A 26055-nucleotide genomic window follows, 5' to 3' on the forward strand; every position below is an offset into this window, starting at 1 on the left:
CTGGGTCTCAGGGCTTCTAAAAGCTTCACACCCTACAGGGGGTAAGTGTTCCTCCTGGGGGCTGCAGTCAGTTATTGAAGAGGCAGGGGTGGCAGTGTGGCCTAGCAGCCACAGCACTGGACTGGACTCAGGAGAGCTGGGCTCTAGCCCCTATTTTGCAATGGACTGCTGGGCGAGTCACTTCCCTGCTCAGTGCCTCAGTTTCCCTATCTGTGGAATGGGGATAATGGTTCCGCCCTCCTCTGTTGAGTGCTTGGAGATCTGCGGCTGGAATGTGCTGTGTCCCAGTGGGGGCTATTATTACTGAGCCTCGGGTTTCTAATGATGAGACACTTTGGCGTCCAAGGTGGACTCCTGCGTCTGCCCAACACCCTATGGCGCTGCAGATACGCCGCAGTTTGATGGGCACACCCCAGCATAGGCCACATCCAGCATTGTCAGTGCTAACAGACCCTTGCCCTTTCTCTAACATGTGCCAAGCCCTGATTAGCCTGCAGCGCCCCTCACAGGCACATGCTGGTGGTGGGCTCATGACCCAGATAGGAAAACTGAGGCATAGTTTTTCTGGAGAGACCACTGATTTGGGCACTCACCGCTAGACATCTTCAGCCTAATTGTGGGTGCGGCAAGAGCTCAGCATGGCTTAGCAGAGGCTGCACTTAGCCAGGCACTCTCATGGGTCTCATGGGGGCACCAGAATCAGGGACCACTTCTGACAAATTGTGTGGGACTCTCCCAAGGGCAGGGTGTGAGGAACAGAACCCAGGAGTCCTGCGTCAGTCTCTCCTCAACTCCAGACAATGCTCCCCAGATTGGTACCTAATAGGCAGAGGTGGCAGATGTCACCAGCTGTTTGCATGGCACCAAGGGGAGGAACAATTCCCTGACCATTTCTTCCGCCTGGAGCAAATGCTCCTCGTTTACAAACCCGCAGAGGTCCATGAGCTTTCCCCCAGCATGAAGGCATGGCTAAAAGCCAGTTTTCTCCCCCTACAATATCAAGAGGAGACACCATTCTGATGCCTGGTGCGTCATGGAGATGACTGGGTCAGGAGGAATGCTGAATCCAATGTACTTTCCAGCTCTCAGGGCGGGTAGCAAAACCAGCTGGGTCAGTCTCAGCTGGTTTCTGTTTCCGATTCCCAGGCATTAACCCAGGGCTGCTGCAGTTGGATTTATCAACAGCGCCGGGAAAGACTCAAAGGGCCTGAAGTTTGAAATCCCTTCTCGGCATGAAGGATTTTTCCGCTCCCATTAGGATGTTCTGACAGGTTGGGGGGTGGAGAGGGAGCCTCAGATCAGTCCTCGCTCTCCCCTCCCCCGCCTCCTCTCCCCCCCCCACAGCTTCTCCTCTGCACACATGCCGCCTGCCCCTTCAGTTTCTGCTTTGCTGCTGCTACCCACCCTCTGGCTGAGTGTGACAGGAGCTTCCCTGCATGGTGACGCAAAAGCAAGATGGCACAGTGCTCACATGGCTGGAAGTGCAACTGCCCACTTGGCCTGGCTCCACACTGTCCATTGCAGAGTAAACACATGGAGCTGGCAGGGGGGAAAGGGCGTCTCCTTGCTGATCTCACTAGTTTCAGCCATTCTAGAGGGGCACAAGGCACTGGCAGATAAGGCACCTCAGGGTGCAGATGGTGTCCAGTGGACAGTGCCCTCACAGCCCCCTGCTGGGAGCTCACTGCCCCATGCCCCCCTTGGCATGCTTAAAGAGACACTTCTTCAGTGTCATCTCTTGCGTGCATCACTCCTCTCAAGGGAAAGAGCTGGAGGAAGCATCCTTAAGTCTGGGCCCTAAGACTCTCGGCGCTGTCCCTTCGCACAGCCCATCTCAGCCTTCGCATCCTTGTTTGTGCAGCTGCCTGGAGGTCAGCACAGCCCAGGATCTAAGCAATATACACACCCGAAGCCCCCACGCCAGCCTCTGACGCAGCCCTGGGGACAGAGTATCAGCGAGGCCGGCTGCCAAGAGCGGAAGCGGAGCTGCCCTGCTTCAGTCCTGATAACCAGGATCCAGGAACTACCATTTGGCTGCCTGGTCACAGAGGGCAGGGGAGCGACAGATCCCAGCCTGGCTTCCTCAAGGGGAGCCACCCCTCCCCCTTCCCTCCCCAACACACAAGATGGGGGAGGAGGAGAAAGTTCTGCTGAGTCAAAGAAGAGTCACGACTGCCTAATAGAATCCAGGCCTGCGGTGACGCCGTTTCTTGGTGATCAAGGATCTCGGCGACCCCAGACACCCCATCCCAGAGATGGGAGATACTGGGGCTGTGGACATTCAGCAGTGTCTCCAGCGAGGAGAGGGCCCCCAAAGAACCCAGGGCTTCCTTTGCCAGTGGCTCAGGTGTGTGCAGCCATTGGAGGAGGCTGAGACACAGCATCCCACGGGTCTGTCTGGCAGGAACCCTCTGCCTCCCCCACTCCCAAGCTTCACCCTGTGCCCTCCTTCCCCACTGAAAGACCCACGGGGTGAGAGGCGTCTCTGCCACGACCTGGGAAGACACACTCGCAAACACTGGCGCCTGTGACCCGGCTGGGCTCTGGGCGTGAAGTCACAAGCTCCCAGCCATGGCATCAGCGGCCCACGCTCGTGAGCTCACAGTTCACCGCCCTGGCAGCGATGACGGCCCGGAAGGAACTGCACCCAAGCAGGAGGCTGCCTGGGAGACAACCACTGCCGCGACCCGCTCGGACGGGGGGTTGACAGAAGAAGGCAGGGCGGGCGCAGCAGGCAGTGCCGGAAGTCCCCACCCTCCTGTCGGCGTGGGCTTGTGGCAGGTCACTCAGGGCACTGACAGGGAGGTGGCAGGAAAGGGAAGGAGCGCCGAAGCCGAAGAATTGGTGGAAGTGCTTGTTTACCCCTCCAAGCAGCTGCGCAAAGGGACACGCCAGGCCAAGAGCTGGGCCGCACACTGCACCACACACAGACAAGGGGGGCTTGGAGACCACGCCCAGAGCAGTGCACACAGGCTGGCAGCAGCCTCCCGCTCCCGGCACCCCTCTCTCCGAGCCCAGCAGTGGCTGGACACTGGCACTTGAGTTAACCAACAGAGGCCGGGCCCCGCTGGCTGGGCCCCCCACATCCCCTGAGCCCCCTCCCACTCCAATATCTGTGACTGTCCTACAGTCAGAGCCCCCAGCGCCCACCCTGCTCTGAAACCAGCCTGGCTCCCCACGCTGTGACCCCTGACTGGGATCCCGACCCTCATGAGCAGCTAATGGGAAGAGCCAAGGCGGCAGCAGCCAGGGAGGAGGGCCTAGAGGCTGGCACACAGGGAGGGCTGGGGTGGCAGCCGTGGGGGAGGGGATCTAGAACACCACACAGCTGCGCGTGGCGGGAAGAACAAGGTGGCAGCCACGTGGGAGGGGTGGTTTCCAGATTGCCAAGGAAACAGTCTCTGTTGCTCAGCACTGGCCCATGCCCACAGTTGTCACAGTGAGGCCATCTGTGTTTGCATCCGCTCAGTGGGTGGGTTTCCCCTGTGAAAGGCAGCGCCAGCTGCACACACACGCTGGGGACCGCGCACCGGCCCTTGGGGGGTGGTTCTAGGCCCTGGCTATGCCGCCCTCTAACCTCCAACCCACCGCACCGACCCCTGCCCTGCAGCAGCCAGCCTGCCTTGGCCAACCTCCCTTGCCCATGGGGCACTGCCGAGAGCCAGGGATTCCCCTCTGCTGGGACATGCACAGCAACCCCCACACACATCCCGCCAATGGAGACAGACACCTGCCCATGCCCCCCCACCAATGGAGACAGACACCCGCAGCCCCCCACCCAGCCAATAGGGACAGACACCCTGTCATAAACATACAAATAAGGGTAGCATAAAATCCCTCCTGGGCAGCTGTACTGAATCTTTACCTGTAAGGGGTTAAGAAGCTCAAATAACCTGGTTGGCATCTGACCAGAAGGACCAATAAGGAAAGAAGATACTTTCAAATGGGGGTGGGAGAGGTGTTTGTTTGTGCTGTCTTTGTTTGTTCCCTCTCTGGACGGAGAGAGAAGCCAAGCAGGGACAACATCTCCTGAAAATATACCTGGAATAATCCATCTAAGAATTACAGAAATTGTAAGTGAGGCAAGGAAATGCATTAGGTTATCTTTTGTTTTAGCTTGTGAATTTTTCCCTGTGCTAAGAGGTAGTTTTATTCCTGTTTTGTAACTGTGAAGCTGAGCCCAGAGGGGAATCCTCTGTGTTTTAAATCTTTTTATTACCCTGTAAAGTTACCTTCCATCCTGAGTTTGTAGGTGTGATTTGTTTACTTTTTTCTTTATAATAAAGTTCTTCTTTTAAGAACCTGATTGATTTTAGTGTCCTAAAGATACGAGGTTTGGTCTGTGCTCACTTTGTTACTCAATTGGTTGGTATATTATTCTCAAGCCTCCCCAGGAAAGGGAGTGAAGGGGCTTGGGAGGATATTTTGGGGGAATAGGAACTCCAAGTGATCCTTTCCTGAATTTTTGTGTAAATCACTTGGTGGTGGCAGCAATACCCTCCAAGGACAAGGAAAGGAATTTGTGCCTTGGGGAAGTTTTAACGTAAACTGGTAGAATACAAGCTTAGGGGGTCTTTCATGCAGGTCCACACATCTGTACCCCAGAGTTCAGAGGGGGGGAGGGAACCCTGACACACTCACATGTGCCCCACCACACTAATGGAGACAGACACCCACAAATGCCCCCTTACCCATCAATGGAGACAGACAAATGGACATGTGTGCCCATCACTCCAGTGCAGATAGACATATGCATTCCCATGCCCGCAGCTGCCGGGAGAAGATGTTTTCTACAACGTGATTGCAAGGACCCCTGACCAGTTCCTCTAAGCCTGGCTAACCTGACTAGCTGCAGCCCTGGGATCCGGGTCTGAGCCCCGCAGGCAGACAAGATGCCAGCTCCCTGGGTCACAGAGCTGCCATGGAGCTGGCGTGAACCCAGCCTGGCTCATCTCCTTCCTGAAGATTGCTGGGAGCACACTATCCATCCGGAAGAGCCTGCCACAGGAAAAGCTCCGGCTAAGCCTGCTCTTGGCGTGAGGGCAGGGCCCATGGAACACTACCCCCACCCCACCTGGGGCACCAGCCCCAAGCGCCATCACCACCACGGGGACAACCCAAGGAGTTGGAGGATGTGATTGCAGAGCCATTGGCCATTATCTTTGAAAACTCATGGCAATGGGGGGAGGTCCCGGACAACTGGAAAAAGGCTAATGTAGTGCCCGTCTTTAAAAAAGGGAAGGAGGAGGATCCGGGGAACTACAGACCAGTTAGCCTTACCTCTGTCCCTGGAAAAATCATGGTGCAGGTCCTCAAGGAATCAATTCTGAAGCACTTAGAGGAGAGGAAAGTGATCAGGAACAGTCAGCATGGATTCACCAACAGCAAGTCATGCCTGACTAATCTAATTGCCTTCTATGACGAGATAACTGGCTCTGTGGATGGCGGGAAAGCGGTGGACACGTTGTTCCTTGACTTTAGAAAAGCTTTCGACACGGTCTCCCACAATATTCTTGCCAGCAAGTTAAAGAAGTATGGGCTGGATGAATGGACTATAAGGTGGATAGAAAATTGGCTAGATTGTCGGGCTCAACGGGTAGTGATCAGTGGCTCCATGTCTACTTGGCAGCCGGTATCAAGTGGAGTGCCCCAAGGGTCGGTCCTGGGGCTGGTTTTGTTCAATATCTTCATCAGTGACCTGGAGGATGGCGTGGATTGCACCCTCAGCAAGTTTGCAGATGACACTAAACTAGGAGGAGAAGTAGATACGCTGGAGGATAGGGATAGGATACAGAGGGCCCTAGACAAATTGGAGGATTGGGCCAAAAGAAATCTGATGAGGTTCAACAAGGACAAATGCAGAGTTCTGCAATTAGGACGGAAGAATCCCATGCACCGCTACAGACTAGGGACCAAATGGCTTGGCAGCAGTTCTGCAGAAAAGGACCGAGGGGTTACAGTGAACGAGAAGCTGGATATGAGTCAACAGTGTGCCCTTGTTGCCAAGAAGGCCAATGGCATTTTGGGATGTATATGTAGGGGCATTGTCAGCAGATCGAGGGACGTGATCGTTCCCCTCTATTCAACATTGGTGAGGCCTCCTCTGGAGTACTGTGTCCAGTTTTGGGCTTCACACTATAAGAAGGAGGTGGAAAAATTGGAAAGAGTCCAGCGGAGGGCAACAAAAATGATGAGGGGATTGGAACACATGACTTAGGGAACTGGGATTGTTTAGTCTGCAGAAGAGAAGAATGAGGCGGGACTTGATAGCTCCTTTCAAGTACCTGAAAGGTGGTTCCAAAGAGGATGGATCTAGACTGTTCTCAGTGGTAGCGGATGACAGAACAAGGAGTAATGGTCTCAAGTTGCAGTGGGGGAGGTTTAGGTTGGATATTAGGAAAAACTTTTTCACAAGGAGGGTGGTTAAGCACTGGAATGCGTTACCTAGGGACGTGGTGGAATCTTCTTCCTTTGAAGTTTTTAAGGTCAGGCTTGACAAAGCCCTGACTGGGATGATTTAGTTGGGGATTGGTCCTGCTTTGAGCAGGGGGTTGGACTAGATGACCTCCTGAGGTCCCTTCCAGCCCTGATATTCTATGATTCTTGCCTCTCCCTGGGCCTGGCAGCCACGGCACAGTGGGGACCCAGTCCTTTGCTGTGCCCAGACCATCCTTCCAGGGGCTGAGCGGAGAGAGCTCAGAGAACTTCTCTGTCCCCACAGCTTACGCTGGCAGGGTGCGGTGTGAGAGGGCATTGCCACCTCTCTGGTGGAGCCCTTAGCATCCTCCTACCCCTCGCCAGTCCCCCGTCTCAGCCTGCCCTACCTGGCCAGTACCTGGCGGAGGGCCGCCACTTGCTGTCTATGCCATGAAACTGAGACTCAGCACTGCTTCTGCTCTCTATACTCCCAGCTAGGGGCCCTAATACTCCCCAGCCCTGCTCACTGGCCCCAAGCCCCCCACTGCAGCCTCTCCAGGCTGTGCAGGGGTCCCAGCGTGCTGCCCTGCTGAGGTGCACAGTGGAGGGACAGAGTACAAAGGGCTGTCAGTGGGCAGTGGGAGAGACCTACCCACAGCCAGCAGCAGTGCCAGCCGACTTCACAGCACCACTGTAGCTCCCAGCCTGCCCCCCACTGTCTATTTTGGGACTCTCGCTATCCGTAACAAGTGGTTTGCATGGCAAAATGATGGCAGGGGGAGGAGCGACTGCCACAGTGTCGACTCACCACGTGAGAGACCACGACACCACAGTTACCGGAACACGCGACACCACAGAACCACCGGGAGCCCAGCTCACCGGGCACTACACCCCACAGCTGGTGGGAGTGCAGCCCGCCAGGTGCTATGCCACAGAGTCAGCCATCTGGGTGCTACATCCCAGAGGTGCAGGGAGCCCAGCCCACCGGGCACTACGCCCCACAGCTGGCAGAAGCCCGGCCCCCTGGCAGCAAGCTTGTGCATCTCCCAGGCCCAGTAACGGGGGGCCTGTCCAGACTCCTACATCACAGCATCCCAGCTGCAGCAGGGACCATGCAGGATCACTCCAGCCTCACGCACAGCCCCCTTCTGCAAACAGCACCTGGCTGTCCAGCACACACTCAGCACCCCAGCCCAGCCATCCTTCCCGTCCCATGAGGCTCTATGCACCTTGCAAACAACGAATGGGGCCTCCTTGCCCCCACAAAGTGAAGTATGATTATGCCTGGATTACAGAGGGGAAACTGAAGCACAGAGCCAGGCAGCGACTCACCAAGGCCACAGAGGAGGAGCATACCCCAGCTCTCTTAATCTAGCCACAGGACCATCTTCCTTCTTGGGCCTGCCCATATCTCTAGGGAAACCTCAAGCCCCACACATACCCTCTGGACCTACAGCACAGGAGCAGGGGGAGGTCAGGCAGCAGAGGGCACGCTCTCCCCTCCCGCCCCCTCGCCCCCCTGCCTTGCTCGCTCCTGTGCCTGGACTGGGTCACTAGAAAAAGCGAGAGGAGGAAGCCACCCGGACCGAGGTGGGCATCCCGCTGCGGGGAAGCCAGGCACAGCAGGTTCGCGGGGCGGAGGTGGCTCTAAGTGGGCCCCGGTACCTTTGTATCTGCCGTTCATTCTGGGGCGGCGGTGCCAGGGAGCAGCAGCTGCTGGTCCCCTCTCTCACAGGAGGTTAAGCCATCTAGGGCTGCCTGCAGCAGCCGGCTCTGCTCCCTGCGCTCCCCAGCCGGCTGAGCCGGGCCCAGTCTCCTCCCACGCTTCCCGTGCCCGAGGCCTGACATCACTGCATGGTTCCTGCTGCTCCCAAAGCGGTGAGTCAAACCCACGCCTCCAAAGGGAAGGGAGCGCCCCGCCAGCACCGACTACACTGCCACCATGGCCGGGGGGCTGAGACAGGCACTGACGGTGCCTCCCAGCCCTCCACTGCTTGCTCCAGCCTCCTCCAGAGTGTACCCTTCAACCTGTCCCCCCACCCCCCGCAGGATGCTGGGGCTCCGGGGAGAGCGCACACACCTGGGCACGGGCTCCCTGAGCTATGTGGCTTCCCTTCCCCTTGTGCACGGCGCCGCCGTTTGGCGCCAAGCATGAGTGGGAAACAAGAGTGAAACCAGTCCAACTCCCAGTGCAGGGCTATCTCAGGAGAAGGCCACTTCCCCATTCATTCCCCAGCAACCCTGAATTCCTGCCGCCAGGGCATCAGCCTTCCGCTGCGGCAGCCAGGGCTGGAGTCTCTCTGAAAGGTACCATGGCTCTGCCCATCTATGTTGAACGCCTTCCCCTCCAAGGATCTCAAAGCACCGAGCCTCACAGCCTGGCTGGGGAGGGAAGCAGTGAGCACTAGCCTGGTTATATTGGCCTGGAAAGCAAGGCACGGGTGCAAGGGACGTGCCCAAGATCAGACGGGGAGCCAGTGCCAGAGAGCTCAGGCCTGTGACTCCCAGGATCCGGCACTGATCAACGGACACAAACAGGTGTTTGTGTGTCAGCAGGGCCGGAACGTGCCACTGGGCAGTGTGCAACGGCAGCTGGGAAAGCCCTGCTTTCGAGCCCCTGTGCCAGAACCACCCTGCCCAGTTCCGACAGCCTCCTGGGACCGTGCTCCATCCTATGGCATATGTGGCAGCTTGAGGCTGGATGCCTGGGTCCCCCACACAATGGGCTGCACAGGCTGGGTCACCTTAGAAACACTACCAACCCCAGCAGTGAGATACAGCTCCTCCGTGGGGCAGAGCAAGACTCTCCTGCCAGGCCAGCCCTGTGCGGGGAGGTCCGGACCACAGCATGCAGCTGTGTCGACTCCAGCAGCGCCCATGGCAGGGCTCCATGGGCCAGCACCTGGCACCTTGGGGGATGAGGCCCATAGACACAGGCTTCTCAGCCAGCACGATTACAGATGCCCCTGGGGCAGAGCAGGGGAGCAGGGCTCCTCAGCACAGCCTGTCCTGAAGCCAGCCAGGAGGGGCCGGACAGGCCTCCAGGACAAAGGAAAGGAGAGATCCTGGATGCTTTGTCACTCCTGTTCCAAAAAGACAGAGCCCTTGTAAGCGCTGAGTGGGTTTGACATGAGCAGCGCAGAGCTGGGGGGCAGGGGAATGCTTTATTTGCCAGCCTTCCACAATCATGAGAAACAGCCTCCCACTGCTCTGCAGCCAGAGGGGCCTACAGGGACAGGGCAGGAAGGGGTTAATGGGTAACCCACTCCCCAAAGGGTTAATGCACCTAGCATTGCAGAGTTAACCTGGAGAATCCTGCTCTGCAGGCGCAGGGAAGATGAGGCGGGCGCAGAAGATAATTAACCCTAGCTGGGGGACACCCAGGTCAGAGATTGCCTCCCCTCCCGTGTTGGTCCACAAAGCACCCAGAGACGGTAACCTGGGCTGCTGCCCTGCTCCTGCTCTTTACGATGGAGTTTTCCCTCCGTCCCTGCTGGTTTTTCACTGTCTCCAGTCTATGTCTTGCCTTTCTCTGGGCTCGTCACGATGGCACCGAGCGCCTCACCCGCTAATGAAGCAGCCTGCATGACACCCCATGCAGTGCCCTGGTATCTATCCACGCAGCCGCCATACACATGGGAGAAAGGAGGTCTTTGTTACAGATCCAGTGCCCCCCGCCCCTTTAACCCAACATCAGTGCATGGCTCCCGAGACTGGATGAGCATCCCTGGTGTGGCTGCAGGAGTGCTTAAGGCGGCCTGGCAGGGTGCAGCCTGGGAGCTCTCATGCGCTGACCGAAAGGGGCAGGGGACTGGATCTTTATACAGGTTCCTTCTTCCACCTGCTCCTAAGGCCCAAGAGGTAGACAGGAGTTAACAGAAAAACTACAGTGTTAGCAATGCGGTCAAATGCTCACTCAACTTCCTATCTGATCTCTCAGGATCACTAACTCTCCAGTCAACAGACCATCTTTGGGGCAATGCATGCAGAACACGCTTTCTTCTCACACAGGCCATCAAGCTCTGGACTACCTAGAAACAAGGGAAGAGCACAGTCCAGCTCCCCCCTTTACAGGTCACTTTAAATCCCAAGCTGGACACTGGCAAAAGAATGGCACTCCACATCTCCACGCCCCCAGCAAGTCTGCAAAGGGAGTCGGCAAGCTGCTTCCTTGTCTGCATTTCATGAACATCCTCTTCAGTGCCAGGGAACATTCCTGGGCTGCAACCACTGGACTTTCTGCAACCTCAATGGGACCCTTTCCTCGAGGAGCTGAGCGGGGTGTGGAAGTGAACTGGGCCTTTCGGGATGCTCCTGATGGCAGGAGGGGAGGGAGATGAGGGGAGGGGCAGTGACTGAGCCCATCACACATTATGTAGGGCTCAGGGAGAGTGGCTAGTGTCCTGGCCCTGCAGTGGGATGGAGGAGGGGGAGAGAGTGGCTTGACACAGGTGTCGGGGGGCTCCCTGGAAGCCCCACTATCCAGACAGCCTGACTCAAGCAATCTGTGGAGCAGGCTCTCAAGTAACACTGCACAGGGTCCCAAAGCCTCCACGCCTATCCACGGACCTCCCCGCTCTCCCAGGAGACAGGCTGGGGTTTTGATAGCCGCATCCCAGAGAGGTAAACAGAGGCCACAGGCACCAACTTCTACTGGTGCTCGTGGGTGCTCGACCCCCCCTCTGCCCCCGGCCCTGCCCCAACTCCACCCCTGCCCCTGCCTCCATTCCAACCCCTTCCCCAAAGCCCCTGCCCCAACTCTGCCACCTCCCTGCCCCTATTCTGACTCCTTCCCCAAATCACGGCCCCGGCCCTGCCTCCTCCCCTGAGTACGCCATGTTCCCGCTCCTCCCCGCTCCCTCCCGGAGCTTGCTTCAGCTGTTTGGCGGCAGCAAGCGCTGGGAGGTAGGCAGAGGAGCAGGGACGCAGCGCGCTCAGGGGAGGAGGCGGGGGAAGAGGTGAAGTGGGACAGGGCGGGGAGCTTGGCTGCTGGTGGTGCAGAGCACCCACTAATTTTTCCCTGTGGGTGCTCCAGCCCCAGAGCACCCATGGAGTTGGTGCCTATGACAGAGGCACAGACAGACAGTGTGGGCTAGTGAGCAGGGCACTGCTCTAGGACTCAGGAGTCCTGCGTTGTATTCCCAGCTCTGCTGCTGACCGGTGGGGTGACCATGGAAGAGTCCCTGCCCCTCTCTGTGCTGGTTGCCCTCCTCCGTGTGTCTGGCTTGTCCATTGAGATGGGCAGTGACTCTCAGTGCGTCCGGGAAATGCCTGGCTCAATGCAGCGCTGCTCTCAGGTGGGAAGTGTAGGCACCACCCCTAATACCAAGTAATGGTGACAGGAGTTAAGTGACTTGCCCAAAGTGACACAGAAAATCAGTGGCAAAGGCTTGGACAGAATCCAGGCATCCTGACACTCATTCCCTATTGACTGAGGGCAGTCCCTGGTCTACCCGCCAGTCAGAGAGCGCAGAGCTGTGCCCTGCAACGTAGCCAAGAGCTTCATCCAACAGCCTCAATGTCACAAGCAAGAGGGCTTGCACCCAGGGGGCTCCCCCACGCTCTCCTAACTCTCCCTGCTACTCAGCTTCCATTTCACCCCTGGCACCGCCTGACTCTGTTCCTCTCCCCTCGGTGTTTCACACCCTTCAGAGCAGCACATCCCCATCCACCGTTACACCAAGCCAGCAGGCTTGCTGCTCCCCAGATGGCCCTTCCCTCCCACCCCTTCGGTACTGCTGCTGTTCTCCAAGTACTCCCCTGGGCTGGTCTCTTGCAGATACCGACTGGCCGAGACCCTGGCAGGGTCTCCCTGAAGGACAGCCCTTCTGTGCCTGGCAAGGTGACTGAGGCTGCATGCCTGGGGATAGCCATCCTCTCACACTGGGTACTCACAGCTCAGCTGCTGCTCACTACTTTCCAAATGGCCGGGAACTTTCCGGGAACTTTCCAAATGGCCCTGGAATGTGGGGCTTTCTGGGGGTGCGGAGAGGGGTGGGCAGGAGAACACTGAGCTTTCTGCCCCAGGCTGTGCAGCCCCTCCTGTCTCACTGAGGGCAGGGGAGGACCAAAGGTCCATTAGCCATTAGTGTGCATTGCTAGACCACTCCCTGCCAGTGGCTAATGCCATTGCTGGGCAAGGCCCCTGTGACGCATGTCTAGAAAAGGTTAAACATCCTGCAAAAACATCCCACAGAAGACATGTGCGGAGATAATGTTTTTGTTTTTGTGTATTTACATATGTATAAGTAGGGTGGACAATGTAATCAACAGACCCTGTCTATGCTGTATTCTGATAATTCAGAGGTCAAAAGAACATCCTATCATGTAAACAAATTGTAAACACGGGCTATCTCGGTATTCATCTCTCTCTGAAATGTACTGTGAATAGTGGAGGAACAAGCAAATGGCCTTATGTTAATTCCTATAGCTAAGTACCAATGATGGACCTCCTTCAAAGTCAGCCTAATTACCTTTTGTTCCCTGAAGAATTCCAACTTGTCAAAAGATATGGAATTGTATAAAAGATCCTTGGGTCCTGATTCTGTCATCTCAGATCTCCTTAGACTTCATCAGGGGAAGTTTGAGTCGCAAGACTGAGGTCCCAGTTATGCTGGTACGCCCTGAATATGAGATTTGGACATTGGACTATGATCTATGAACTGAATTCTAAAGGAACTTTTTGCAACTACAAAGCTCACCATCTCTGCTGTGAATCTGAACCTCAATGAATTGAACTCAGGTCTGTATGTATATTGGGCTTTTAACCCTACTCTTTCTCGTTTTTTAATACATTTTAGTTTAGTTAATAAGAATTGCTATAATTGTATTTGGGTAAGATCTGAAATGTTCGTTAACCTGGGAGGCAATGTGTCTGATCCTTCGGGATTGGTAGAACCTGTTCTTTTATATGATGAAATAAGATTTACAAAAATTGTTGTCATATCTGACGTGGGTACCTGGATGGAGTCCTGAAGCTGGGATCCCTTTAAGGGACCTGTGTTGTTTGGATTTCTGAGTAACCAGAAAGGTAATAAAGAAGCTGTTTTATGCTGGCCTAGTGAACCTAAGTATTGGAATATCCAGCAGCTTTTGGGGGTTTGGCTGCCCCATTCTTTGCAGTTCACCCTAATTGAGTGACTATAGTTGGCCCCCACTAGGACCTCAGTAACAGCCCCACTCTAGGGTTGCTAACTTTCTACTCGCACAAAACTGAACAACTTTTCCCAGCCCCCTACTCCTCCTCTGAGGCCCCGCCCCTTCTCAGAGGCTCCACCCCCCGCTCACTCCATCCCCCCTCCCTCTGTCACTCACCCTCCCTCACTCGCTCATTTTCGCCAGGCTGGGGCATGGGGTTGGGGTGGGTGTGAGGGCTCCGGCTGGGGGTGCAGGCTCTGAGGTGGGGCTGGGGATGAGGGGTTTGGGATGCAGGAGGGGACTCCAGGCTGGGATCGAGGGGTTCAGAGGATGGGAGGGGGATCCGGGTTGGGGTACAGGAGGGGATGAGGGGTGCAGGCTCCAGGCAGCACTTACCTACGGCATCTCCCAGAAGCAGTGGCATGTCCCCCCCTCCAGCTACTACGGGGAGGCGTGGCCAGGCAGCTCTGCATGGGGCGGGGACAGCGTGTGGAGCCCCCTGGCTGCCCCTACACATAGGAGTTGGAGGGGGGACATGCCACTGCTTCTGGGAGCTGTACGGAGCCATGGCAGGCAGGCAGCCTTCCTTAGCCCCACTGCGCCGCCAACCGGACTTTTAATGGCCCAGTCAGCGGTGCTGACCAGAGCTGCCAAGATCTCTTTTCAACCGGGCATTCTGGTTGAAAACCAGACACCTGACAACCCTACTTCACTCCCTGAATGGTGCCCCCAGAGAGGCCTCTGGCTGAGGGCAGGAAGGGTCTAAGCGGTGGGGGAGTTTCCCTTTGAACAATGCCAAGGTAAGGGAGGTGTCCCTAAACAGTGGCACCCCAGCAAGGGCCCATCAGCAGCCTACCAGGATCCTGAAAGCTGCATCACTGCAGCAGGGCACAGCCAACCTCCTGTTCTCATCTTTAACAGGGAGGTGCGGGCCACGGGGACTACAGGTCCCAGCATGCACTGCAGCAAGAGCTCCAGCTCAAGGACGAGGACTGTACTATGGGACTTGTAGTCCATGTCAGCTGCACCACCGTAACAAAGGGTGCAGTTGAGCCAGCTGCCTCTGCTCCCATACCCATGTAGGGAGCACGGTGATGGGGCACATCCCCCCCGTGTCTCAGCCTCCCACAGCTCCAGAGGGGAAAGGCCCAAGAGGAAGAGCCCGGATCCCAGCCAGGAAGAAAAGGAAAAGCCACCTCCCTCCTGGCTCCTTTCCTGTTTGCTGCTGTTTTTAGAGCAAGGGCGGGGAAACATCCAAGAGGCACAATGCGCAAGGGGAACCTCTCCCCTGAGTTTGGGGAGAGCAGGCCCCCACCCCTCCTCAGCAGGGGCCCAAAGGCTAAGTGTAGCGGGCAGGAGCCCAGCAGCAGAGCCGTGCGGGAGGATCAGGCTGTCAGTGCCGCATGCGCCATTCCCCACGCAGCCTCCACCCCATTTCACAGCTGGGCACAGGCATGCACCAACGCCTTTCAAGCCAGATGAGGTCTCCCAGCCCTTCCCAGAAGATGAAGCTGGGGCTACACCCCTGTGCTCTCCCTGAACCAGAAACCTGGCATCCCACCGACAAGGCACAGTCATGCCTGGGACCTGGCAGGCTTCACTGCTCTCTCTGCTCAGGAGAGGGGCACACTGCCCCGGCCTCCCAGTGGCTGCACTATGGCTCTGCACACAGCCAGCAGCTCCCAAACCTGGCAGGACTCCGGACACGCCCAGGCCCAGCTAGGCAGACTCAGAGGAGCACCCCTCTCTCCCCCCGCCCTGGGCACAGCCACTGACTCTGGGGAGTCAGCAGTTAGATAATGATAATCAAGTTGGGCCATTTCCAGCCCAAATCCAGGTTTTCTAACACCCCCCCCCTTGATAATAACTTGATTATCATTCACATTGTAAGGAGAGTGATCACTTTAGATAAGCTATTGCCAGCAGGAGAGTGGGGTGGGGGGAGGTATTTTTTCATGCTTTGTGTGTATAAAAGATCTTTTACACTTTCCACAGTATGCATCCGATGAAGTGAGCTGTAGCTCACGAAAGCTTATGCTCAAATAAATTGGTTAGTCTCTAAGGTGCCACAAGGTGGCTCCATGTCTAGTTGGCAGCCGGTATCAAGTGGAGTGCCCCAAGGGTCGGTCCTGGGGCCGGTTTTGTTCAATATCTTCATAAATGATCTGGAGGATGGTGTGGATTGCACTCTCAGCAAATTTGCGGATGATACTAAACTGGGAGAAGTGGTAGATACGCTGGAGGGGAGGGATAGGATACAGAAGGACCTAGACAAATTGGAGGATTGGGCCAAAAGAAATCTGATGAGGTTCAATAAGGATAAGTGCAGGGTCCTGCACTTAGGACGGAAGAACCCAATGCACCGCTACAGACTAGGGACTGTATGGCTAGGCAGCAGTTCTGCGGAAAAGGACCTGGGGGTAACTGTGGACGAGAAGCTGGATATGAGTCAGCAGTGTGCCCTTGTTGCCAAGAAGGCCAATGGCATTTTGGGATGTGTAAGTAGGGGCATAGCGAGCAGATCGAGGGACGTGATCGTTCCCCTCTATTCGACATTGGTGAGGCCTCATCTGGAGTACTGTGTCCAGTTTTGGGCCCCACACTTCAAGAAGGATGTGGATAAATTGGAGAGAGTCCAGCGAAGGGCAACAAAAATGATGAGGGGACTGGAACACATGAGTTATGAGGAGAGGCTGAGGGAGCTGGGATTGTTTAGCCTGCAGAAGAGAAGAATGAGGGGGGATTTGATAGCTGCTTTCAACTACCTGAAAGGGGGTTCCAAAGAGGATGGCTCTAGACTGTTCTCAATGGTAGCAGATGACAGAACGAGGAGTAATGGTCTCAAGTTGCAGTGGGGGAGGTTTAGATTGGATATTAGGAAAAACTTTTTCACTAAGAGGGTGGTGAAACACTGGAATGCGTTACCTAGGGAGGTGGTAGAATCTCCTTCCTTAGAGGTTTTTAAGGTCAGGCTTGACAAAGCCCTGGCTGGGATGATTTAACTGGGAATTGGTCCTGCTTCGAGCAGGGGGTTGGACTAGATGACCTTCTGGGGTCCCTTCCAACCCTGATATTCTATGATTCTAAGTACTCCTTTTCTTTTTGCGAATACAGACTAACACGGCTGTTACTCTGAAACCAGCCTAGCAATGGCGCAGACAGTCTAATTAGCATCCTTGCAGAGTTAGACTGAGCCCAGAGACAGCTAGCCAATGGTGCCACCTTCAGGGAACAAGGAAGTTAGACATGGTCCCAGACTTCCCCAGGGCAGGGCCAGCAGCATCATGGACCCACACTCCACTCCCTGCCTGCAACATCTCCGGGGCATCTACAGCAGCTGCTCCCAAGGAAAGGTCCCATCAGCCCGTGTGAGCAGGAGCCTCTGACCTAGTGCTTCCCGCCAACTGTTCCTTCCAGCCGGGTCCTCTCCAGCCTTCCAGCCCCTCAGCCAGGCCCTCGCTACATGACAGGGCTTCCCTATTTCCCTGGCCCTGGGGAGAATGGTCCAGGCTGATCTCACTGTCAGGAGCTTTTCCAGTGAGTCAGAGGGATCCCACCCCAGTGCTCTGGCTATGCCACTCCCTGCTGGCTGTTCAGACCCTGCAGATGCTTGGCAGGCTGCTTCCATGGCCCCCTGCAGTATGCAATTAGCCATGTTCATTTAGCTCTTTTAATCACTGCTCCCCAGGCCTGTCACTCCCGCCAGCCCTCCCTGGGGCTGGTTTCTGGTCTCTGAACTCACATCAGATTGCTGATGTCTTCCCGTACCAAGCTGAGCTTCCCCGGCATGGTGTGAATCTGTGCCGGGGAGAAGGCAGCTGCTCCCTGTACCAGCCCTTCAGCGCGCAGCACCAGTTACCATAGGCCTCGGAAGAACTCACCCTGCTATAGCGCATCCCAGATCTCCTCTGGGCCTGGCAGGGACCTGCTCCCTTTATTGGGGATCCAAATAGCAGATGGGAAGCCCTGCAAGAGCCTCTTAGGGATAAAAGCTGCAGGGATGGCACGTAGCAAACTACACAGTGCGGCTGTGACCCCTGCAAACGTGAGGAACAGGAGAGGTACCGAGGGAATGAGGGGAGTTTCACCTTCTCCCCCAATTCCCCAGGACTCCCTAGAGCCACTGCTTCATACAGCCATGCCAGGAACTGTGGGATAGGTACCGGAGGGCAATGGGTCTGCAACAGTGTCACAGAGACAGTACGGATGTGGGGTGGGACTACACGGACACGCAGCCCAAGTAGCACTTCCACCAGCGTGGCACGGGTCTCTAGGGCACAGGCAGCCGCTCAGCCAGGGCTTCTGCACGGCCACCACAGATGCCCAGTCCCCTCCAGCGCCCCCTGCAGGGGTCAGTCACAACGGTGACGGGTTTCCCTGCACCTAGGCTGAGCCAACACTGAGCAGGCGGGATCCACACAACCTGAGGGCCATCATTTTCATCCTGTCTCCCAAAACATTGTCCAGAGCAGGGGGAGAGGCTGTATGACAAAACTCCCAGGGATTCACCTCCACTTAGATTGCATAATTACAAACAAGGATAACAATCCTCAGCGCTGAGCTTGACCTTTCCACCACTTCACAGGGAGGGAAACTGAGGCACATAGCAGGGAAGTGACTTGCCCAACGTCACCCAGCCTGCCACTGGACCTGGGGTTGCCACAGCTGACACTCTAGCCCTTCGTGCCTACCTGCCCAATGCAAACGCTCGCCCCCGGTAGCAGGCCTGCTCAGCCTGGACCTGCCAGAGCAGCGCCATTTGGGATCCAGCTGTCCCCTGCCTGAGGAGAGCCAGTGGAGAAATGAGGGACACCACCCATCCAGCTGGAAGCGGGGGCAATTGGAGGAAGAAGCGTCTGAAGTTCTCAGCCCCTTTCTAACAGCAGCAGAGACGGGCCCTGGCTAAGTATCACTAAGGAGGTTTCCAGGGCACTCAGCCTCCGGGAGAGGCGCCCATGTAAGGCCAAGGGCAGATGGAAGGGAGGTGTTTTTAAAGGACTGTTCTGCCAGTCCCTGCTTATATTCACAGGGGCTCTGGCCCAGGCTGGCAATCCATAGGTCCAGCCAGCCCAGGAGCCTGTACCAACCATGGTCGGCACCAGCTCCTTCAAAAGGAAGGTGCAGACAGTCCCAGGGAAGCCTCTAGCTCAGCCATTGCAGTTAGAGGTGGTCTGGCCTGGAGGTGGGAGAGGGCAGTGCCCTTCCCAAACTATTGGGGGTTCTAAATATTTACTGTAACGGGCTATTCTTGTTCCCAGTCTCAACATCTAATCCCTCCTGACTCCTGCTAAGCTCTGGGCCGCAATATCAGGTGGCAGTGAGTTCCACAGGCCAATTTCACATTGCGTGAAACAGCATTTCCTCTCATCAGTTTTACAGCTGCTGCCTGTCAGGTCACTGACCAGCCCCTGCTTGGCATCTACATTCCCAGGGGCCATGTTCTCTCTAAGGGAATCATCACAGGAGCACGTCTCTGCAGGCTGGTGAGCAATGCCTCTCCGGAGAGCCCAGGCCGTGCTCCAAGAGTCAGCACACATGGAAGTTTAACGTCTAGCACAGAGGGAGCAGGGGTGCACAGAGCACCTTCGGCTTCCTCTGGGTCTCTCCCCGTAGCCTCACTGGATAGCAAGAGCCTCCACTAGTGCACGACTGTGGTAGCAAGTTTATTTATTGGTCTGGAAATACCTGGGTCATTTGGGCCATGTATGGGAGGACCAGCATGGCTGGGAGTTAAAGGTAACCTGAGGTGGGGGGGAAATACAGGGCATCGGCCCCTTTTACTTCTTTCCAACAGAGAATAGCTGCGAAAGAGCTGGAGGGCAAAAACAACAGGGTTATTGCTTGTTTCCTGTTTACAATTGCCATACTGGGTCAGACCAAAGGGCCATGTAGCCCAGTGTCCAGTCTTCTGACAGTGGTAAATGCCAGGTGCCCCAGAGGGAATGAACAGAACAGGGAATCATCAAGTGATCCATCCCGTCTCCCACTCCCAGCTTCTGGCAAACAGAGGCTAGGGACACCATCCCTGCCCATCCTGGCTAATAGCCATTGATGGACTGGTCCTCCATGAACTTATCTAGTTCTTTTTTGAACCCTGTTATAGTTTTGGCCTTCACAACATTCTCTGGCAAAGAGTTCAACAGGTTGACTGTGAAAAAATACTTTATTTTGTTTGTTTTAAATCTGCTGCTTGTAAATTTCATTGGGTGACCCCTAGTTCTTGTGTTATGAGAAGCAGTAAATAACACTTCCTTATTTACTTTCTCCACACCAGTCACTTCATGGACCTCTATCATATCCCCCTTTAGTTGTCTCTTTTCTAAGCTGAAAAGTCCCAGTCTTATTAATCTCTCCTCATATGGAAGCTATTCTCTACCCTCTCTGTACCTTTTTGAATTCCAATATACCTTTTTTGAGATGGGGTGACTAGGTCTGTAGGCAGTATTCAAGATGTGGGTGTACCATGGATTTATACAGAGGCAATTGAGGTGTTGTCTCCCTTGGAAGACTCTGGGGTGACTGGAGAAGTGGGAACATGACATCTCCCAGACACAGCCAAGCCACCACTATTATACAACAGTCCTGCCCAGCGGGAAGTCTGCAGGCCAGGCAGGAACAGAACCCAGTTCTCCTGGGTTCCAGTCCAGTGGTCTAGCCCCGCGAGAACTCTGTGCTCTTTTTAACTCCCCCGCACACACACACACACACACACACGGCCCTCTCAGCGTCCATCTGGTGACTGAGTGATGCAGGGGTACTACAGCATAAGCTGCACAGAACCATGGAGTTCATGACTGGATCACAATGCATGTGCACAAGGGGCAGAGTTAAGGTTGCCCAGGCAACCTTAATACTGGCATTTCCTAACTTCTGAGCGCTCGGCTCTGCACGCTGACCAGCCTGGGGATCAATGTGCAATGGGAAGCCTGGCCTAAAGGAGTGCTCTAGAGCACCCCAAGCCACGGGGACTGTGGCACAGCAGACTCTTGCTTCCCAAGACCACAGCGCTGGCATGTCCCCTTGGGCGCTGGCCCTGACAGGGAAGGTGCAGGACAGAGTGTTGCTGGACTGGCTGAGATGCATGCAGCCAGTGACCTTTACACAGGCCTGACGCACACAAATCCCTGCCTCGCTCCCCCCTCCCCCCAGCACAGGATAGGCAGGGAAAGAGGTCAATTCTCCCCGCAGCCCAGCCATGCGGAGCCAACTCACAGCACGTGCCCAGACAGAGGCAGCAGTTCTGTTTTGGGCCAGCTTGTCTGTTCTCCTTAAATCTTGACGAGAACACCAGGCTAAAGCAGATGAAGAGGGCACCAGAGGCGAGGGGGTGGATCCTCCCCACTCCCTGCTGCCCAGCTTCCAGAGGGCTGAGAAGAGGCCCCCGGATGTCAGGAGCCCTGGAAAAGCCAGGGACCTGTGGGCTGAGGGTCCCCTTCCTGCCCTAGGCCAGGTACCCTGGGACCCATCCAGGGCCTCTGCCTTGCACTTCTCCCTTCTCCTGCAGGCTCCTTTTAACCCCTTGGTGACCAGCAGCCCACACCCAGTGCAGGAGGTTCTGATCTCTGCACCAGGCTAGTTGGTACTTTCCCAGTGGGAGTATTCTTCAGTTGTATCTGGGCACGGGGCAGTCGCCCGGGAGGTTCAGGGTCCCAGAGCCCAGGCTCCAGCCTGAGCGGCTACACTGCAGTTCACAGCCCCGCAGTCCAAGCCCCATGCCCTAGAGTTCTAAGCCAGAAGGGAGCACCAGAGCATCCTGCCTGACCCCCTATATAGCAAAGGCCCCCAGCACCCACACAGTAACCCCAACAACTGGACTGAGACCAAGCGTTACAGCCCTCAGGAGAGGACTGCCCTGTGCCAGGCAGAGAATGGGGAGTGAGGGTCACCAGTGCCCGAGGCCCCACAATGGCCAGAAAACAACAAAGGGAGCTACACCCCAACAATCCTGCCAAGTGACCCCCATCCGCTGCCAAGGCAGGACGAACCGGGATAGAGACCAGGGCTGATGAGCCTTGCCCCCACCCAATGTCCCAGCCCCAGCCCTGCTGCTGCAAAAGGAGATAAGCCAAAACAAAACAGAACGCATGGGTGGGGCGGGGCCGGTGGGGGAAGGGGGAAGGGCAAGGGTCGGGCTGGTAGGAAGGATTGGAGCCGCTGGCCAGGGCAGCAGCCAGGTGCGAGGCAAACAGCAGCTGGGGTTCCTACAGGGCTCTCCCCAGACTTTGCTAGAGGGATCCAGGCTTTATCCCAGCCTCGGGCTGGCAGGCCTGGCCCTCCCTCAGTCAGAGCTGCCTGGGGGCCCCCCCAAAGATGGAGCCCAAAGCCAGCAGCAGGAGGCTGGGCTCAGGTGCCCCCCTGGGTAGCTGTTCAGATACAGAGTTCTCCGCCTGGAAGTGTCCCCTGCTGCTGGCAGCCCCCGCAGCTACCAGAGCCACCCGCCAACAAAAGGCCCCAACTCAGAGGGCAGGTACCATGGGCTGCTCTGATGGGCTGGCTCCAACAGGGCTGGAGCAGGCAGCTAGTGGCCACCCCACAGCAATGAAGGGGTTAAACTAAGTGCAGCCCAGAAGATGGGGCTGGAGGGGGGGCTCTCTGCCACCTCTCCTCTCACCTCAGGCCCAGCCTTTCAGGGACAGTCCCCAGAGTTCCCCTCGCTCGCCTGGATCCATTCACCTGGCCCAGGGACTAACCAAGCAGCTGAGGGGAGCCCATGCAGCCATGCTGGAAAGCCCCACACCAAGGGGGCCAGCCCGAGGCTCTGCCACCAGCACCCACCTGCCTTCGGCTACACGTCCGGGCCTGCCTGCCACTCACTACGGCACAACCACCCAGGATGTACCCCTCTCCCACCTGTTGAAAGGCCCCACTACTGTGCCTTGCAGAGGCCCACCCTCCCCACGGCCCTGCCAGCTCCCTGTCAGCCTGTGGGTCTCGGCTGCCGGCTCTCCCCAAGGCTGGAACACTCCACTGCCATTGGGGAAATCAGCTGGCCCTTGGCCTGCTGCAAGGGGCACAGCACCTGTGCTCAGACTGGGGCCTGCCCGCGCTCACTGCCCAGGGGCAGGAGAGAGGCAGGACCTGCAGCTGGGCATCAGGGGTGCTGGCAGGGGAGTCACACCCACGTCCTCACCTCGCCCCAGAGTGAGCCCAGCCAGCTGTGCCTTGCCAGAGTGATCTGCTGCAGAGACACGCAAGGGGGGGTGGGGAGCTGCCCTCCTGGCACCCAGGGAGCAGAGATCAGCCACTCAGGACGCTGGCCCCAGCCTGCAGGTGCCTCAGGAACAATCAACACAAGAGACCAGTCACCTCCAGAGACCGGGCTCAAGGAGAAACAGCTCCCGTGGGAGTGGCAGAGCCACAAAATCCACCACAGTCGGGACAAGGCAGGAGCGAGGGGCACCAGCAGAGCCCAGGCCAGGAGAGGAGGGGGCTGTGGATCGGAATCGAGGGGCACCTGCCGAGCTGGGGGTGTGGGGCTTGGATAACAAGGGGGGCTGAGGGTCAGGACTGAGGGGCACCAGCAGAGTGCACAACGCCCACCAGCTCCCGTGCCCCTCAGCCTGCCATTGCTAACACAGCACGGGTCCGGAGAGATTTAATGCGGCCTCATGCAGCCGGCCCCTGCCCGGGGAGAGACTCATGGGCACAAGGAGAGCCTGAGTGGGACAGAGACAGCAATGCAGCTGCGTCCTCGCCCCAGAGATCCAGCCCCTGGGACCTCACCCCACACGGGCTACCTCCGCAACTGTGACCTCGACCACACCCACCCACACTCAGAGGGGTCAATCACACAACTGCCCTACCCAGACCCAGTCATTTGGGTCTGTACAGCAGCAGGCAGCCAGGCCCAGGGGGTTCTAGAGGGTAACCATGTCAGCCCTCGATGTTAATATGGGGTACAGCCCATGGAGACTACAGATCCCAGCATGCACTACTCCACCTCAATGTGACCAGCCTCAACAGGAAGCATTGCATGCTGGGTTCTGTAGTCTCCATATGTCCCGTCGTCCTCCCCCACCGTACTGGGCTAAAACACGGCCAGCACCCCCAGAGTCTGGTCTCAGAGTGTCATCGTCTGTGCTGAACTGCCAAGTCCAAGGAGAGGCCTGGGGAGGAGATCTGGGTTTGAACTCTCAGAGCTCAGGGTGGGAGGGGTTTGTAGAGTCTTCTCCTCACAGGAACCCAGGGAATAGCTACTTTATTTGCCTATGCCACTTAGGAGCTCTGTATCCCAGATCCCCCTGAGCTGGAACCGAGGAGTCCAGCCAGCCCTTAACCCAGCACTGCAATGCTGCTAGCTGGAAGGAGCCCAGCCCTTTCGCTCGCTGAGCAGGCCGAAGTGTTAGGGATGAGAAAACCTGGGGCTGCTGCCATTCTTCCCGAGCTCCCTTCACACACAGCAATCCCCTCTGAAAGATCAGTAAGAAGCGTGCTTGTGCGCGTGCACGAGTACAGACACACACAGGTCCTGGTGACACCTTTACTGGAAACAGATGGCAGCAAAGTGGTGCCCGCAGCAGGAGCTCAGGTGGCCTGGCTAGCCCATCGAATCACTTTGGTCTCACAGCTACGCACAAGTACTCTAGACACGGCCAACAAGGTGCGTGTGTACAGACCTGCGGGGCGTGCTCTGCGGCTGGCTGGAGCTGGTAACACCAGTGTGCAGAGTGTTGTGTACACTACCCCTGAGGCTTAATGCGATGTAGGGCTTTCTGAGGAGACGCAGCCCTGGCCTGTGCTGAGCTGTGTAGGTTTTATGCCAATCCCATGCCACCACTTTCAAGGGTTTGCTCTGAGAAGTGAAACCAGCTGTGCCCAGAGGGCTCTCTCTCTGCCAGGTGTCCTCCCTACTCAGCACTGCCCATCCATCCCAAGCGCGAGGGGCACCGAAGTCAAGGAAGGGAGAGCAAAGGGAATTCAGCATGAACCTCAAGGTCTCTCTTCCTGCTTCCACTGACATCAATGGCAAGACTCCCGCTGAGGCAGCAGGATCTGATCACAGAGGGGTTTGGGACCTGGGGCCTTCCCACAGGGAGTGCTTGGCCAGCAGAGAGGGGAGTGCAGCAGGGGATGCAGCATGCGTCATGCAAGATCCACAACAAAGCCATGGCAAGTCTAGGCACAGTCTGCAAAGCCACGCACTTCTCACCCCTCACTCCAGTTCCCTGGAGCCCCGCACAAGCAAAGGCCGCCAGCCTGGAACGAAGCTGGATTCACAGGGCTCTCATTCTGGATTCTGAAGGCTGCTGGCAGGCTCACAGACCCGAGATGTCCCCTTCTGATCCCCAAAATGCTCCCGCAAAAATGAACTAAATATCGCAGCCCTGCTCCACCCCAGGCAGCTGCAGATTGATGGACAACCTCTTGGGCGGGTCTCCCAACACTTCTTCCTGCCCCTTTCCTAGATTTCAGACAGTCTGAGCACCTGTGTCCTCCAGCCAATGAATCCCACCCAGACACCCCGCATGGAGCTCAGTTATGTTTGCCTGAAGCATTTCTGTCCTCGGGAGACTAAAGTATCGTGTGCCACAGGCAGAGAGCAGCAGGGACTGAGGGGCCCCGGAATGGCAGGGACTGATGAGATGAGATGTGACAGAAGAAAAACTGAAGAAAAACCGTGCCCCACGCTGCAGAGGAAGGTGAAACCCCCCTAGGGTCCCAGCCAATCTGACTTGGGGGAAAATTCCTTCCCAAACCTGGTGATCAATTAGATCCTGAGCATGGGAGCAAGTCCCAGGCATCTAAACAGAGGAGTCTGGACCACCCGCAACCCTGTCCTGTTTCCAGCTGTAGCCAATCTCTGATGCTTTAGAGGAAGGCAAACCCCCTGCCCCCCCCCCCAAAAAAAACCAAAAACATCTGACCAATTGTGCATCTGGGAGGGTGATTCCTTCCTGACCCTGCAGGCACCTGTCTGAAGCCTGAGAATTGATTACAATTATTGTCTTAATGCAGAGCTGCAAGCATCACGAGCATGCTGAGGACAATGCAGGTGCCCTGTTCTCCCCAGGGCCCATAATGGAAGGGGATTCCATGACCAGTCGCTCCGCCCCCTGCCCACCTAGATGACGGAGCTCATCCCAGAAGCTGGATTACAGCATGTCTGACAGAAAGCTACCTATTCTCCAAGCTATGGCGAGACCACCAGCTCCCTGGTTAACTATTCCAGTGTCTAATTCCCCTCACTGCTAGGCTCTCACCCCATTTCCACTCTGCACCTCCTGTCACTCCCACACAGCTCTGGCCTGTCATGTTCGGGGCTCCTCCAGGTACCGTGGACTTTCTACTCTGGCTTTTCCTCTCACCTGAGTCCCTGGTTTTATTTTGGAAGGCTCCATTTCTAGTTCCCTCCCACTTCCATGCGGCCCTCACCCATGGGACTAAGATTCACCGGTGCTCTCCAGGAGCCAGTCCCTACAGATAGATTTTGTGGTCAAAGCCTCAGGAATCTGCTAACCAGTATTTTCCAGGCACCCTGAGCCCTTCCTTTGAGAGTCCTAG

At 56.5% G+C, this 26055-nt stretch overlaps 1 protein-coding gene across 6 annotated transcripts in view; it reads right to left on the reverse strand.

The window, feature by feature from the left end:
• RIPOR1 (RHO family interacting cell polarization regulator 1) overlaps nucleotides 1–26055 on the reverse strand; it is a 117479-nt gene that overhangs the window by 42624 nt on the left and 48800 nt on the right. The window contains exon 1 of one of the 6 annotated variants that reach the window (XM_084644605.1): nucleotides 8083–8191. The exons of the other annotated variants lie outside the window; for them this stretch is intronic. Coding sequence (XP_084500731.1) covers nucleotides 8083–8101 — 19 coding nt within the window. The 5' untranslated portion in view covers nucleotides 8102–8191. Of the gene's footprint in view, nucleotides 1–8082; nucleotides 8192–26055 lie in introns of those variants that run through there. 6 annotated transcript variants of the gene reach the window in all.

The sequence above is a fragment of the Lepidochelys olivacea genome (assembly GCF_965140295.1).
Source record: "Lepidochelys olivacea isolate rLepOli2 genome assembly, chromosome: 12".
In the NCBI taxonomy this organism is placed as follows: domain Eukaryota; kingdom Metazoa; phylum Chordata; order Testudines; family Cheloniidae; genus Lepidochelys; species Lepidochelys olivacea.